The 14,069-nt window shown below is 20.5% G+C and overlaps 1 protein-coding gene across 3 annotated transcripts in view; it reads right to left on the bottom strand.

The window, feature by feature from the left end:
- LOC117167876 (arginine--tRNA ligase, cytoplasmic) overlaps positions 1-14,069 on the bottom strand; it is a 24,969-nt gene that overhangs the window by 1,250 nt on the left and 9,650 nt on the right. For all 3 annotated transcript variants that reach the window (XM_033353105.1, XM_033353106.1, XM_033353107.1), the window contains exon 6: positions 8,199-8,467. In XM_033353105.1, coding sequence (XP_033208996.1) covers positions 8,199-8,467 — 269 coding nt within the window. The remainder of the gene's footprint in view (positions 1-8,198; positions 8,468-14,069) is intronic.

Raw genomic sequence — 14,069 nt, 5'->3', positions numbered from 1 at the left:
TGATAATTTGTTGAATTATTTTCTTTTTTTTTTTTTTAATTCATCTTTTTTAGTTGAAATGTCCACTTTTTGGTTGAGAATTCTTGAATTTTATTGAAAATTCGTTTTTTTTCGGTAAAAAATTAATCTTTTTGTTTAGAAATTCATATTTTGGGCTAAAATTTTAACAACTAAGTTTTAAAATTGAACTACGTTCTTAAAAAAATTCGTTCTTAAACATTAACCTTTTTTAGTTGAAAATTCAACTTTTTGGTTGAAAATTCTTAAATTTCGTTATAAATTAATTTTTTCGGTAGAAGTTTAATCTTTTTTTTTTAATTCATTTTTTTTTAGTTGACATTTTAACTTTTTGGTTGAGAATTCTTAAATTTTATTGAAAATTAGCCATTTTGGTCAAAAAATTAATCTTTTTGATTAAAAAATAATATTTTTAAGTTGAAAATTCAAATTTATGATGAGAGTTCTTGAATTTGGTTAAAAAATCGTTTTTGTCGGTAGAAAATTATTTTTTTTGGTTAAAAACTTAAAAGTTAAGTTCCTTTTTTATGTTAAAAAATTACTTTGGTAATTGAAAATTCACCACTTCCATTTTTGATAAAAAATGGTTCTTTTTTAAATAAAAATAACACTTTTTAAAAACTATTTTGAAAACTATATATATATTTTTTTTTTTAATGATAAAAATAACCCTTTTTTAGATGAAAATTCAAATTTTTTGGTTGAGAATTCTTAAACTTTAATGATAATTTATCTATTTTGGTAATAAATTATTCTTTTTCTTTAAAAATTCATCTTTTTTAGTTGAAATGTCCACTTTTTGGTTGAGAATTCTTGAATTTTATTGAAAATTCCCCTTTTCTTGTAGTAAATTGATCTTTTTGTTAAAGATTCAAATTAAATTTAGAACTTGAAATGATTTCAAATACTTACAACCAAATTTAAAATAAAATTTAGATTTTTGCAGATTTCAAACAAAAAATTTAGAATTTTTTTTAAATTGTGAAATTTGAAAAATTATTGCAAGAGAAAGTTTAAAAAGATTTTAAGAGATTTCAAAAATTATCAAAGAACATGGACAACTTTAATTTTTTTTTTTTTAATTTCTAGGATTTTCAAAAATAAAATAAATAAAAAACAATTAAGTTTTAAATTCTTTTTGAATTTAAATTTTTAGTTGATAATGCAACTTTTTTGTTGAGAATTCCTGAATTTTATTGAAAATTCGCCTATTTTGGTAATAAATTATTCTTTTCCTTTAAAAATTGATCTTTTTTAATTGAAAATTCAACTTTTTGGTTCAGAATTTTTAAATTTTATTAAAAATTCGCCTTTTTTCAGCAGAAAATTATTCTTTTTGTTTAAAAATTCATCTTTTTTAGTTAAGAATTTAACTTTTTGATTTATAATTCTTGGATTTTATTGAAAATCCCTTTTCTTTAGAAGAAAACTATTATTTTCGTTTAAAAAATTCATCTTTTTTAATCAAAAACTCCACTTTCTGTTTAGGAATTCTTGAATTTTTGTTAAAAATCCCTTTTTTCAGTGGAAAATTATTCTTTTTGTTTAAAAATTCTTTATTTTTAGTGGAAAATTTCACTTTTTGGTTGATAATTCTTGAATTTTATTGATAATTCGCCTATTTTGGTAGTAAATTATTCTTTTCGTTTAAAAATTGATCTTTTTTAATTGTAGATTCAACTTTTTGGTTCATAATTTTTAAATTTAATTAAAAAATCACCTTTTTTGAGCAGAAAATTATTCTTTTTGTTCAAAAATTCATCTTTTTCAGTTGAGAATTTAACTTTTTGGTTGATAATTCTTGAATTCGATTGAAAATCCCTTTTTTCAGTAGAAAATTATTATTTTCGTTTAAAAATTCATCTTTTTTAGTTAACAATGCAACTTTTTGGTTAACAATTCTTCTTTTTAAGTTGAAAATTCAACTTTTGCGCTGAGAATTCTTGAATTTTATTGATAATTCGCCTATTTTGGTAAAAAATAATTCTTTTTGTTTAAAAATTTATCTTTTTTAGTTAAAAATTCCACTTTTTGTTTAGGAATTCTTAAATTATTATTAAAAATCCCTTTTTTCAGTGGAAAATTATTCTGTTTGTTTAAAAATTCTTTATTTTTAGTGGAAAATTTCACTTTTTGGTGGATAATTCTTGAATTTTATTGATAATTCGCCTATTTTGGTAGTAAATTATTCTTTTCGTTTAAAAATTGATCCTTTTTTAATTGAAAATTCGACTTTTTGGTTCAGAATTTTTAATTTTTATTAAAAATTCGCCTATTCTACTAAGAAATCATTTTTTTGTTTAAAAATTCATCTTTTTAGTTGAAAATTCAACTTTTTGTTTAAGAATTCTTAAATTTAATTTTTAAAAAACCATTTTCAGTAGAAAATTATTCTTTTTTTTTTAAATTCATAATTTTTAGTTGAAAATGCAACTCTTTGGTTAACAATTCTTCTTTTCTATTTCAAACTTCAACTTTTGCGCTGAGAATTCTTGAATTTTATTGAAAGTTCGCCTATTTTTATAGTAAATTAGTATTTTTGTTTATAAATTTATCTTTGTGGTTGAGAATTCTTCAATTTTATTGATAATTCCCCTGTTCTGCTAAAAAAATCATTCTTTTTGTTTAAAAATTCATCTTTTTAGTTGAAAATTCAACTTTTTGTTTAAGAATTCTTCAATTTAGTTAAAAAAGAACCCATTTTCTGTAAAAAAATTATTGTTTTTGTTTAAAATGTCATCTTCTTTAGTTGAAAATTCAACATCTTAGTTAAGAATAATTAGGTTTTATTAAAAATTCGCCTCTTTTCAGTAGAAAATTATTCTTTTTATTTAAAAATTCATCTTTTTTATTTGAGAGTTCAAATCTTTTAATTTGATTAAAAATCCCTTTTTTTCAGAAGGAAATTATTATTTTCGTTTAAAAATTCATCTTTTTTAGTTGAAAATGCAACTTTTTGGTTAAAAATTCTTCTTTTTAAGATGAAAATTCAACTTTTACGCTGAGTATTCTTGAATTTTATTGAAAATTCGCCTATTTTTATAGTGAATTAGTATTTTTGTTTAAAAATTTATCTTTCTGGTTGAGAAAGCTTGAATTTTATTGATAATTCGCCTATTTTGGTAAAAAATAATTCTTTTTATTTAAAAATTCCACTTTTTGTTTAGGAAGTCTTGTATTTTTGTTAAAAATCCCTTTTTTCAGTAGAAAATTATTTTTTTTTGTTTGAAAATTATTTTTTTTTAATGGCAAATTTAACTTTTTTTTTGATAATTCTTGAATTTTATTTAAAATCCAACTTTTTGGTTGAGAATGCTCAACTTTTATTGAAATTCGTCTGTTTTGGTAGTAAATTATTCTTTTTGTTTAAAAATTGATCTTTTTTAATTGAAAATTCAACTTTTTGTCAACAATTTTTAAATTTTATTGAAAATTCGCCTATTCTGCTAAACAAATCATTCTTTTTGTTTAAAATTCCTCTTCTTTAATTGAAAATTCAACTTTTTGTTTAAGAATTCTTCAATATAGTTTTAAAAAACCCATTTTCAGTAAAAATTATTCTTTTTGTTTAAAAGTTCATCTTCTTTTGTTGAAAATTCAACATCTTAGTTAAGAATGGTTAGGTTTTATTAAAAATTCGCCTTTTTTCAGTAGAAAATTATTCTTTTGGTTTAAAAATTCATCTTTTTTAGTTGAAAATTTAACTTTTTGGTTGATAATTTTTGAATTCGGTAAGAAATTCCTTTTATCAATAGAAAATTATTCTATGTGTTTAAAAATTCATCTTTTTTAGTTGAAAATTTAACTTTTTGTTTGATAATTTTTTAATTTAATTGAAAATGCAAATTTTGGCTGAGAATTCTTGAATTTCACTAAAAATTCGTTTATTTTAGTACTAAATTATTTACCTTTTTTTAAAATTGTTCAAATTTTTTAATTTGATTAAAAATCCTTTTTTTCAGAAAAAAATTATTATTTTCGTTTAAAAATTCATCTTTTTTAGTTGAAAATTTAACTTTTTCTTTCAGAATTCTTGGATTTGGCTAAAAATTTATTTTCCCAGTCGAAAATTATTCTTTTCGTTTAAAAATTCATTTTTTTAATGCAATTTTTTAGTGGAAAATTCAACTTTTTGGTTGAGAATGCTCAACATAAATTAAAATTCGTTTGTTTTGGTAGTAAATTATTCTTTTCGTTTAAAAATTGATCTTTTTTAATTGAAAATTCAACTTTTGGTTCAGAATTTTTTTATTTCATTAAAAATTCGCCTATTCTGCTAAAAAAATCATTCTTTTTGTTTAAAGATTCATCTTTTTAGTTAAAAAATCAACTTTTTGTTTAAGAATTCTTAAATTTAATTTAAAGGAAACCATATTCAGTAAAAAATTATTCTTTTTGTTTAAAGTTCATCTTCTTTAGTTGAGAATGCAACTTTTTGTTTGAAAATTCTTGAATTTCATTGAAAATCCAACTTTTGGATTAGAAATTCTTTAATTTGGTTGAAAACTCGTTTATTTTAGTGAAAAATAATTCCTTTTGTTTGAAAAATCATCTTTTTTAGTTAAAAATGAAACTTTTTTATAAAGAATTCTTAAATTTGGTTGAAAATCTTTTTTTTTTTAGTCAAAAATTATTCTTTTCGTTTAAAAATTCATCTTTTGTCATTGAAAACACAACTTTTTGGTTGAGAAATCTTGAATTTTATTGAAAATTCGCCTATTTTGGTGATAAATAATTTTTTTTGTTTAAAAATTCGTCATTTTTAGTTGAAAGTTCAACTTTTTCGTTGAGAATTCTTGAACTTTATTAAAAATTTACCTATTTTGGTGAAAAATAATTATTTTTTTTTAAAAATGCATCGTTTTGTTTAAAAATTCATTTTTTTTAGTTGACAATGCAACTTTTTGTTTGAAAATTCTTGAATTTCATTGAAAATCCAACTTTTGGATTAGAATTTCTTTAATTTGATTGAAAACTCGTTTATTTTAGTGAAAAATAATTCCTTTTGTTTGAAAAATCATCTTTTTTAGTTAAAAATGAAACTTTTTTATAAAGAATTCTTAAATTTGGTTGAAAATCTTTTTTTTTTTAGTCAGAAATTATTCTTTTCGTTTAAAAATTCATCTTTTTTCATTGAAAACACAACTTTTTGGTTGAGAAATCTTGAATTTTATTGAAAATTTACCTATTTTGGTGAAAAATAATTATTTTTATTTAAAAATGCATCGTTTTGTTTAAAAATTCATTTTTTTTAGTTGACAATGCAACTTTTTGTTTGAAAATTCTTGAATTTCATTGAAAATCCAAATTTTGGATTAGAAATTCTTTAATTTGATTGAAAACTCGTTTATTTTAGTGAAAAATAATTCCTTTTGTTTGAAAAATCATCTTTTTTAGTTAAAAATGAAACTTTTTTATAAAGAATTCTTAAATTTGGTTGAAAATCTTTTTTTTTTAGTCAAAAATTATTCTTTTCGTTTAAAAATTCATCTTTTGTCATTGAAAACACAACTTTTTGGTTGAGAAATCTTGAATTTTATTGAAAATTCGCCTATTTTGGTAATAAATAATTTTTTTTGTTTAAAAATTCGTCATTTTTAGTTGAAAGTTCAACTTTTTCGTTATGAATTCTTGAACTTTATTAAAAATTTACCTATTTTGGTGAAAAATAATTATTTTTATTTAAAAATGCATCGTTTTGTTTAAAAATTCATCTTTTTAAGTTGAAAATGCAACTTTTTCGCTGAGAATTCTTGAATTTTCTCAAAAATTCTTTTTTTTTTTGGTAGAAAATTAATCTGTTTGTGAAAAAATAATTTCTTTTTATCGAAAATGTAACAACTGTGTTTTAAAATTGAACTACTTTCTTAAAAATTAAATTTTTTTTCGTTCATAGAAATTCAAATTTTTGTTTAAGAATTCTTGAAATTTATTGATAATTTTCCTTTTTGGTAGTGCATTATTCTAATTGTTTAAAAATTCATCTTTTTTAGTTAAAAATTTAACTTTTTGGTTGAGAATTCTTGAATTTCATGAAAGATTCAACTTATGGGTTTAGAATTTTTCAATTTTATTGATCAATTGTTTTTTTTTTTTTCGTGGTAAATTAATTTTTTGGTTTAAAAATTCTTCTGTTTAAGTTGAAAATTCAACTTTTTCGCTGAGAATTATTGAATTTCGTTAAGAATTCGTTTTTTTTTTTTTTTTTGGAGAAATTAATCTTTTTGTTTAAAAATTCATCTTTTTGGTTAAAAATTTAACGACTAGGTTTTAAAATTGAACTTAAAATTTTATTAACTTTTTTTTCTTTCCTTAAAAATTCAACTATTTGGACAAGAATTCTTAAACTTTATTGATATTAGTCTTTTTAGGTAGTAATTTAGTCTTTTTGTTTAAAAATTTATCTTTTTAAACATAAAATTCAACTTTTTCGCTGAGAATTCTTGAATTTTGTAAAAAAATTCGCTCTTTTTTTTGTAAAAAATTAATCTTTGATTAAAAATTGTTCTATTTGGTTGAAAATGTAAAATCTGCGTTTTAAAGCTGAACTAAATTCCTAAAAGTTAAAAAAATATATCTATTTTTCTTTCTTAAAAATTCAAATTTTTTTATTCTGAAAGAAAATTCTTGAACTTTCTTTAAGATTCGTCTTTTGTTTTGGGTGGAAAATTAATTTTTTTGTTAAAAAATTCATCTTTTTGGTTAAAAATTAATCATCTAGGTTTCAAAGTTTAACTACTTTCTTAAAAATAAATTTTCTTTCTTAAAAATTCACTTTTTAAGTAGAAAATTCTTGAATTTTATTGAAAATCCAACTTTTTCGTTGAGAATTCTTAAATTTTTATTGAAAATTCGTTTTTTTTTTTTTGGTAAAAAATTAATCTTTTTGTTTAAAAATTCATATTTTGGGCTAAAATTTTAACAACTAGGTTTTAAAGTTGAACTACTTTCTTGAAAAAATTCTTTCTTAAGCATTGATCTTTTTTAGTTGAAAATTCTTAAATTTGGTTAAAAATTCATTTTTTCGGTAGAAGTTTAATCTTTTTTTTTTTAATTAATCTTTTTTAGTTGAAATTTTAACTTTTTGGTTGAGAATTTTTAAATGTGGTTCAAAATTCATTTTTTCGGTAAAAGTTTAATCTTTTTTTTTTTTAATTTATCTTTTTTAGTATAAATTTTAACTTTTTGGTAAAAAAAAATTAATCTTTTTGATTAAAAAATCATATTTTTAGGTTGAACATTCAAATTTATGATGAGAGTTCTTGAATTTGGTTAAAAAATCGTTTTTGTCGGTAGAAAATTATTCTTTTTGGAAAAAAACTTAAAAGCTAAGTTCCTTTTTTGTGTTAAAAAATTACTTTGGTAATTGAAAATTCACCTCTTCGATTTTTGATCAAAAATTTTTCATTCAATAATTTTTAAGTAAAAATTACATTTTTTTAAAACTATATATATATTTTTTTTCAATGAAAATATATCTAGCTAATCTAGTTCTTGTATTTTGTTGAAAATACGTGTTTTTTAAAATAAAAAATAAACATTTTACATTTTTTTGTTGAAAAATCACCTGTTTTTTATAGAAAATTCGTGATTTTGTCTAGAAATTTCAATAATTTATTTTAAAAAATCAACTAATAGGTAAAAAATTAATTTATTTTTAAATAATTAAAAATTAATAGTTTATCTAATCGATTCTTGGTCAAAAATTAACCTTTCTTGGTTTAAAAATTCAATAATACACGGATTGACTGTCACATGAAATTGAATTAGGCACATTTTATTTAAAAGTAAGATATTTTGTTGCTTGAAATAGCAACTATTACATTTTTCTTAATTTTTTTTTATTAAAGTTTCATAATTTTAATAAAAAATTCATCTCTTTATTGGAAAATTGAAATATTTTGTTAAAAATTCGTTTTTTTTTTAAAGATTCACAATTTTAATTAAAAAAATCATCGCTTTACTGCAAAATTTAAATAATTGGTTGAAAAAATTCGTTTTTTTTTTTCAAACTGTGGTGGGAAAGGGTCAAAATTGGTAAGAAAATGTAATGGATGATCTCTTGAAAAGTAGGCAAGAGAAATAAGGCTGTTATTTTTGGGAAAAAAATTATTTGAAAAAAAAATTATTTTAATTTAAAGTTATTTTTGGAAAAAAATAAAAATAAAAATAAAATTTACCCAGTCTGCTCTTTCCTCCTCGACGCGTTGCTTCACGGCCGCGAGGTCTGAAGTGTCGTAGGTAAATCCTCCATCGGATTTCACGATTGTCAATGGAATTCCACCGCCCGTTTGCCCATCAATGCCCCACATAATTTTCCGTCCTTCATCTTCTTCGAGGAATTCTCGAGACTCTAATTCTTTAACGAGTGCCTCCATTCGTTTCTGGTAAAAGGACTCGCCTCTTTCTATTAAATTAATATCCAATCGGGAATAGAGATTCTGAAATTCTAAAGAAAACAAAAAAGGTTTAAAAAGTCTTTCTGTTTTCCAAGCGTTGATTTTATTTTTTTTAAAAACTGTTTTTTTTTTTTAAAGGTTTTGAAATATTTTAAAAGATTTCATTGAATTTTATAAGCTTTCGAAAAATTTCAAAGATTGTAAGGATTTTTTTTTGGACATTTTTCACGGCCAATAGAATTTGAAAAATCAAACTATATTCTAAACATTTTTACATATAATTAAACAATAAACAAATTAAAGCATTCAAAGTGGAACACTTGAATTCCAAACTTTTAAAATTTAAATTTAAAAGTTTCAGATTTAGTTCCAAAAATATAAATCCACGTTAAAATTTTCAATAGTCTAAATTAAAAAATTAAGCAATTATCTTTCAAAATTTTTCAAAATTATATTACTTTAAGTAATTTTAAGCTAGAAAAATTAAAAATTGGAAAAATTATTTTTTTAACTTAACAGTTTTTTAAATTAGAAGATCAATTGTTTTCGTTTTAATTAGTTCAAGCATCCTTGAAGAGCTTTAAAATTTTATTTCAAAATCTTCAGAAATCTAGAAGTGGTTTTAAATTTTTCCAAATTCAAAATAATTTTAGAATTTTTTTCGAAACTATATTTCAAAATGATTTGAATTTTTTCTATGACTTTTAGAAAATCATACAAATTTAAAATAAAATTTAATTTTTAAATAATAATAGAACACTTACTATTTTTTAAAATATTAGAGTAATTTTAAGAGATATTTAGAAGTTTTAAAAAGATTCGAATTAAATTTAGAACTTGAAATAATTTCAAATACTTAAAAAGCCGAATTTAAAATAAAAGGAAGATTTTTGCAGATTTCAAACGAAAAATTCAGAAATTTTTTTTAAATTGTGAAAGACTTCAAAAGAATAAAAAATTTTCTTAACTTTCTTAGGAAATTTGAATTAATTTTTAAGTATATTTAGAAGTGCTGAAAAAATTGTTCAAACACTTCGTTTAAATTACTTGAAATAATTTCAAGTTTTTAATTAATCTTCTTTTTGTTTAAAAATTCATCTTTTTTAGTTGAAAATTCCTCTTTTTTGGGTTTGAATTTTTGAATTTTATTGATAATTCGTCTTTTTTAGAAGTGGATTATTCTTTTTGTTTAAAAATTCATATTATTAGTTGCAAATACAACTTTTTGGTCTAGAGTTCTTGAATTTAATTATAAATTCGCTTTTTTCGGCAGAAAATCAATCTTTTTGTTTAAAAAGTATTCTTTTTGCCTAAAATTTAAAAAACTAAATTTAAAACTTGAACAACTTTTTTAAAAATTAAAAAAATTCTTTTCTAGAAACTCAACTTGTTGCTTGAGAATTCTTGAAATATATTAATAATTCATTAAGTTAATCTTTTCATTTAAAAATTCATCTTTTTTAGTTGAAAATTTAACATTTGTTTCAGCATTTTTGAGTTTTGTTAAAAATCCGTTTTTTCCAGTGAAAAATTAATCTTTTTGTGTAAAAAGAACTCTTTTTTAGTTGAAAATTCAATTTTTTTAGTTAAAAATTCTTGAACTTAAATGATAATTTGTCTGTTTTGGTAGTAAATTATTATTTTTCTTTAAAAATTTATCTTTTTTAGTTGAAAAGTCAACTTTTTTGTTGAGAATTCTTGAATTTTATTTTTAATTCGCCTTTTCTTGTAGTAAATTAATCTTTTTGTTTAAAAATATGCAGTGAAATAGGTAGTAAATTAATATTTTAGTTTAAAAAAATCTTTTTGTTTTATTTAATTTAAAAATTAAAATTTAATTAATTAAAATAAATAAAAATAATAAAATAACTTTCTTCTTTGATTCTGAAAGAAAATTCTTCAACTTTTTTTAAAATTCATCTTTTGTTTTGGGTAGAAAATTAATTTTTTCGTTAAAAAATCCATATTTTTGGTTAAAAATTAATCATCTAGGTTTCAAAGTTTAACTACTTTCTTAAAAATAAATTTTCTTTCTTAAAAATTCACTTTTTTAGTAGAAAATTCTTTAATTTTATTGAAAATCCAACTTATTTGTTAAAAATTCTTGAATTTTATTGAAAATTCGTTTTTTTTTCGGTAAAAAATTAATCTTTTTGTTTAAAAATTAATATTTTGGGCTAAAATTTTAACAACTAAGTTTTAAAATTGTACTACTTTCTTTAAAAAATTCGTTCTCAAACATTAACCTTTTTTAGTTGAAAATTCAACTTTTTGGTTGAAAATTCTTAAATTTCGTTAAAAATTAATTTTTTCGGTAGAAGTTTAATCTTTTTTTTTAAAATTCATTTTCTTTAGTTGACATTTTAATTTTTTGGTTGAGAATTCTTAAATTTTATTAAAAATTAGCCATTTTGATCAAAAAATTAATCTTTTTGATTAAAAAATAATATTTTTAAGTTGAAAATTCAAATTTATGATGAGAGTTCTTGAATTTGGTTAAAAAATCATTTTTGATCAAAAATGGTTCTTTTTTAAATAAAAATAACATTTTTTTAAAACCATTTTAATTTATTTTTATTTTAATTTAACTATTTAAATATTTAGTTTCAGTTTACTCATCATAAATTTTTTAATGGCTAAAAAAAAATCAATAGAAATAATATATTAATAAATTTATTAATTAAATTTAATATAAAAAATAATGAAAAGGAAGACCTGGAACTCTGAATTAAAAATATATTATCGATAAAATATGAAAATTCTTATTTAAACATAAAATTATCAGAATAAATGATATTATATTAATTTCAATTTTTATCTATCAATTATTGTTCAGATTTATATACTTAGAGAACAGATCCATTTAAAAAATTATTTATTTATTTATATTTATAATTGGTAAAGTAAGACTGTTTTTTATCAAAAAAATTCAACTTCAAATGCTCTTAATTTTTTTATTGTTTTATTGATCAAAACTGCACTTTAGTTATTTAAAAAACTGTTAAAATCGAACTTGGGCAGATATTTGTTCCGAAAATTTGTAAAATTCCCGGTTTCCCGGTCCCGCGGCCACGCTAATTTTTATTAAAAAATTCCATTTTTTTAAGCCTTTAAAACTGCATTTTAAAATTCTTTAACTTAAAAAAAATGCTTTTAAAATTTTTTAATCAAAAATGGAACATTTTTAAATTGAAAGATATAATAATTTATAAAAATCAAAATTTGAAAAATTATTTTTAAAACGGCTGAAATCAAAGTTGGACAACATTTTTATTCTAAAAATTGTGTAAAATTCCCGGACAAGAAATAAGTTGTGTCATTTTTTTTATATTTTACCCTGAATTCTTATTAATTTATCATAAAATATTTTAATTCATCGGAATACTTTTGAATGTTTTTTATTCACTTTAATTATTCTAAATTTACTCATTTCTACTAATTTCAAATAAACAATCAAATATTTATAAATATTAAGTAATTATTCTTTTTCTTAATTGAAAAATTTCAAATTGCATGGTTTAAAAATGAAATATTTTATACTGAAATTTAATAAAAGCAATTCAATTTTTAAAATAATTAATTAATTTTTATTCACAATTGATAAACTAAAAAGGTTTTTTACCAAAAATCTTCGTTATTAAACGCTTCTAATTTTGAATTGTTTAAGACTTTAAAACTGTATTTTTAAATTCTTGAAATAAAATTTACGCTTCAAAATCTAAAATGGAAAATTTTTTAAGTAAAAAATTTTTTTAATTTAACTAATTATTTAAAAAACGGTTGAAATGAAATTTGGACGGATATTTTTTTTTCCAGAAATTTGATAAATTCCAGGTCAAAATATAAATTCACGATTATTTCTCGGCCCAGGGGCCACCCGATAAAACACTCAAAGTGGAACTCTTAAATTTTTAACTTTAAAAACTGAAGCTTAAAAATTTTAAAACCAATTTCTTGAAAAGTAAAAAAAAATTCTTTCTTAAAAATTCAAATTTTTAGTTGAAAATTTTTGAAATTTGTTAAAAATTCGCTTTTTTTTTGCAGAACATTAATTTTTTTGTTTAAAAATTCACCTTTTTATTTAAAAATGTAACGACTAGGTTTTAAAGTTTAATTAATTTTTTAAAAACTAAAAAAACTAATTTCTTAAAACTTCAACTTTTTGGTTGAGAATGTTTGGATTTTGTTGAAAATTTGCTTTTTTTTGTCGAAAATTAATGTTTTTGTTTAAAAATTCATCTATTTTAATTGAAGATTCAACTTTTTGTTTGTTAATTCTTAAATTTAGTTTAAAATCTCTTTTTTTTATTAAAAAATCATTCTTTTCGGTCAAAAATACGTTTTTTGTTGTTAAAAAATTTTAAACTAGATTTTAAAGTTGAACCATTTTCTTAAAAATTAAAACATTAAACTTCTTTCTTTCTTAAAATTTCAACTTTTTAGTAGAAAATTCTTGAATTTTATGGATGAAACTGTCTTTTTTGGCAAAAAATTATTTTTATTGTTTAAAAATTAGTTTTTTTTTGGTAGTAAATTAATTTTTTTTTTTTTAATTTTTGTTTTTGGTTAAAAATGTAACAACTAAGTTTTGTGGTTAAATACTTGACAAATAGATTTTTAAACTGTCTTAAAAATTGAACAATATTTCTTTTTTTTCTTAAAAAATCAAAGTTTTGGTTGAGAATTATAAAATTTTATTGAAAATTCGTCTCTTTTGGTAGTAAATCAAACTTTTTGTTTAAAAACTATTCTATTACAGTTAAAAGTTAAATCAAATTCACATATTTGAGTAACTAAGAATGTTCTTTCATTCATTTTTAAAAACTTCTCATTTTGAATGGTTTAAGTCTTTAAATGAGCATTATAAAATTCTTTAAATTTGTTTAAATTCAAATGTACGCTTAAAAATTAAAAATCTAAAATGGAAAATTTTTTAAGTGAAAGATTTTCGAATTACGCATTCTAATCTCAATGATATCATAATTGAAAAAGATGAAAATTAATCTAATTATTTTAAAAACTGTTAAATCAAAGTTGAAAACATTTTTTCTCTACAAATTTGCAAAATTCCCGGTCAAAAAATAAATTCGCAGTCATTTCCCGGTTTTTACCGGTCTCATACAATTTCCGGTATCCTGATCTAGCGGCCACACTGAAAATGAGACACGCTCCCAAAAAAATTCCCTGACATTTCCAGGTTTTTCTAGGTATATAAAAATTCCCTGACAATTCCCGTTCATTTCCTGGTATAACAGCGAAGCTACTAATCATACAAGTGAATAAAAATTGTTATCTAATTTAATATTACAATTTTTAAAAAATGAAGCACGCTCCCAAAAAAAAAATTCCAGGATATTTCCAGATTTCTCTAAGTATATAAAAATTCCCTGACAATTCCCGTTTATTTTCCGATCTAACGGTTACCCTGCTAATTTTAACAATGAATAATCATTGTTATTTAATTAAATATTCCAATTTAAAAAAATGAAGCACGCACCCAAAAAAACAACTCAACAATTCCCACTTATTTATCGGCCCACCGGCCACGCGCCTAATTTTACAAGTAAATAATCATTGTTATTTAATTTGATATCACAATTTGAAAAAATAAAATAAATGAAGCACGCTCCCAAAAAAAAATCCTTGACATTT

Source organism: Belonocnema kinseyi, chromosome 2, assembly GCF_010883055.1.
Source record: "Belonocnema kinseyi isolate 2016_QV_RU_SX_M_011 chromosome 2, B_treatae_v1, whole genome shotgun sequence".
Taxonomy (NCBI): Eukaryota; Metazoa; Arthropoda; class Insecta; order Hymenoptera; family Cynipidae; genus Belonocnema; species Belonocnema kinseyi.
Note: the sequence above shows the minus strand (reverse complement) of the source record. Positions and strands in the feature narration are given on the sequence as shown.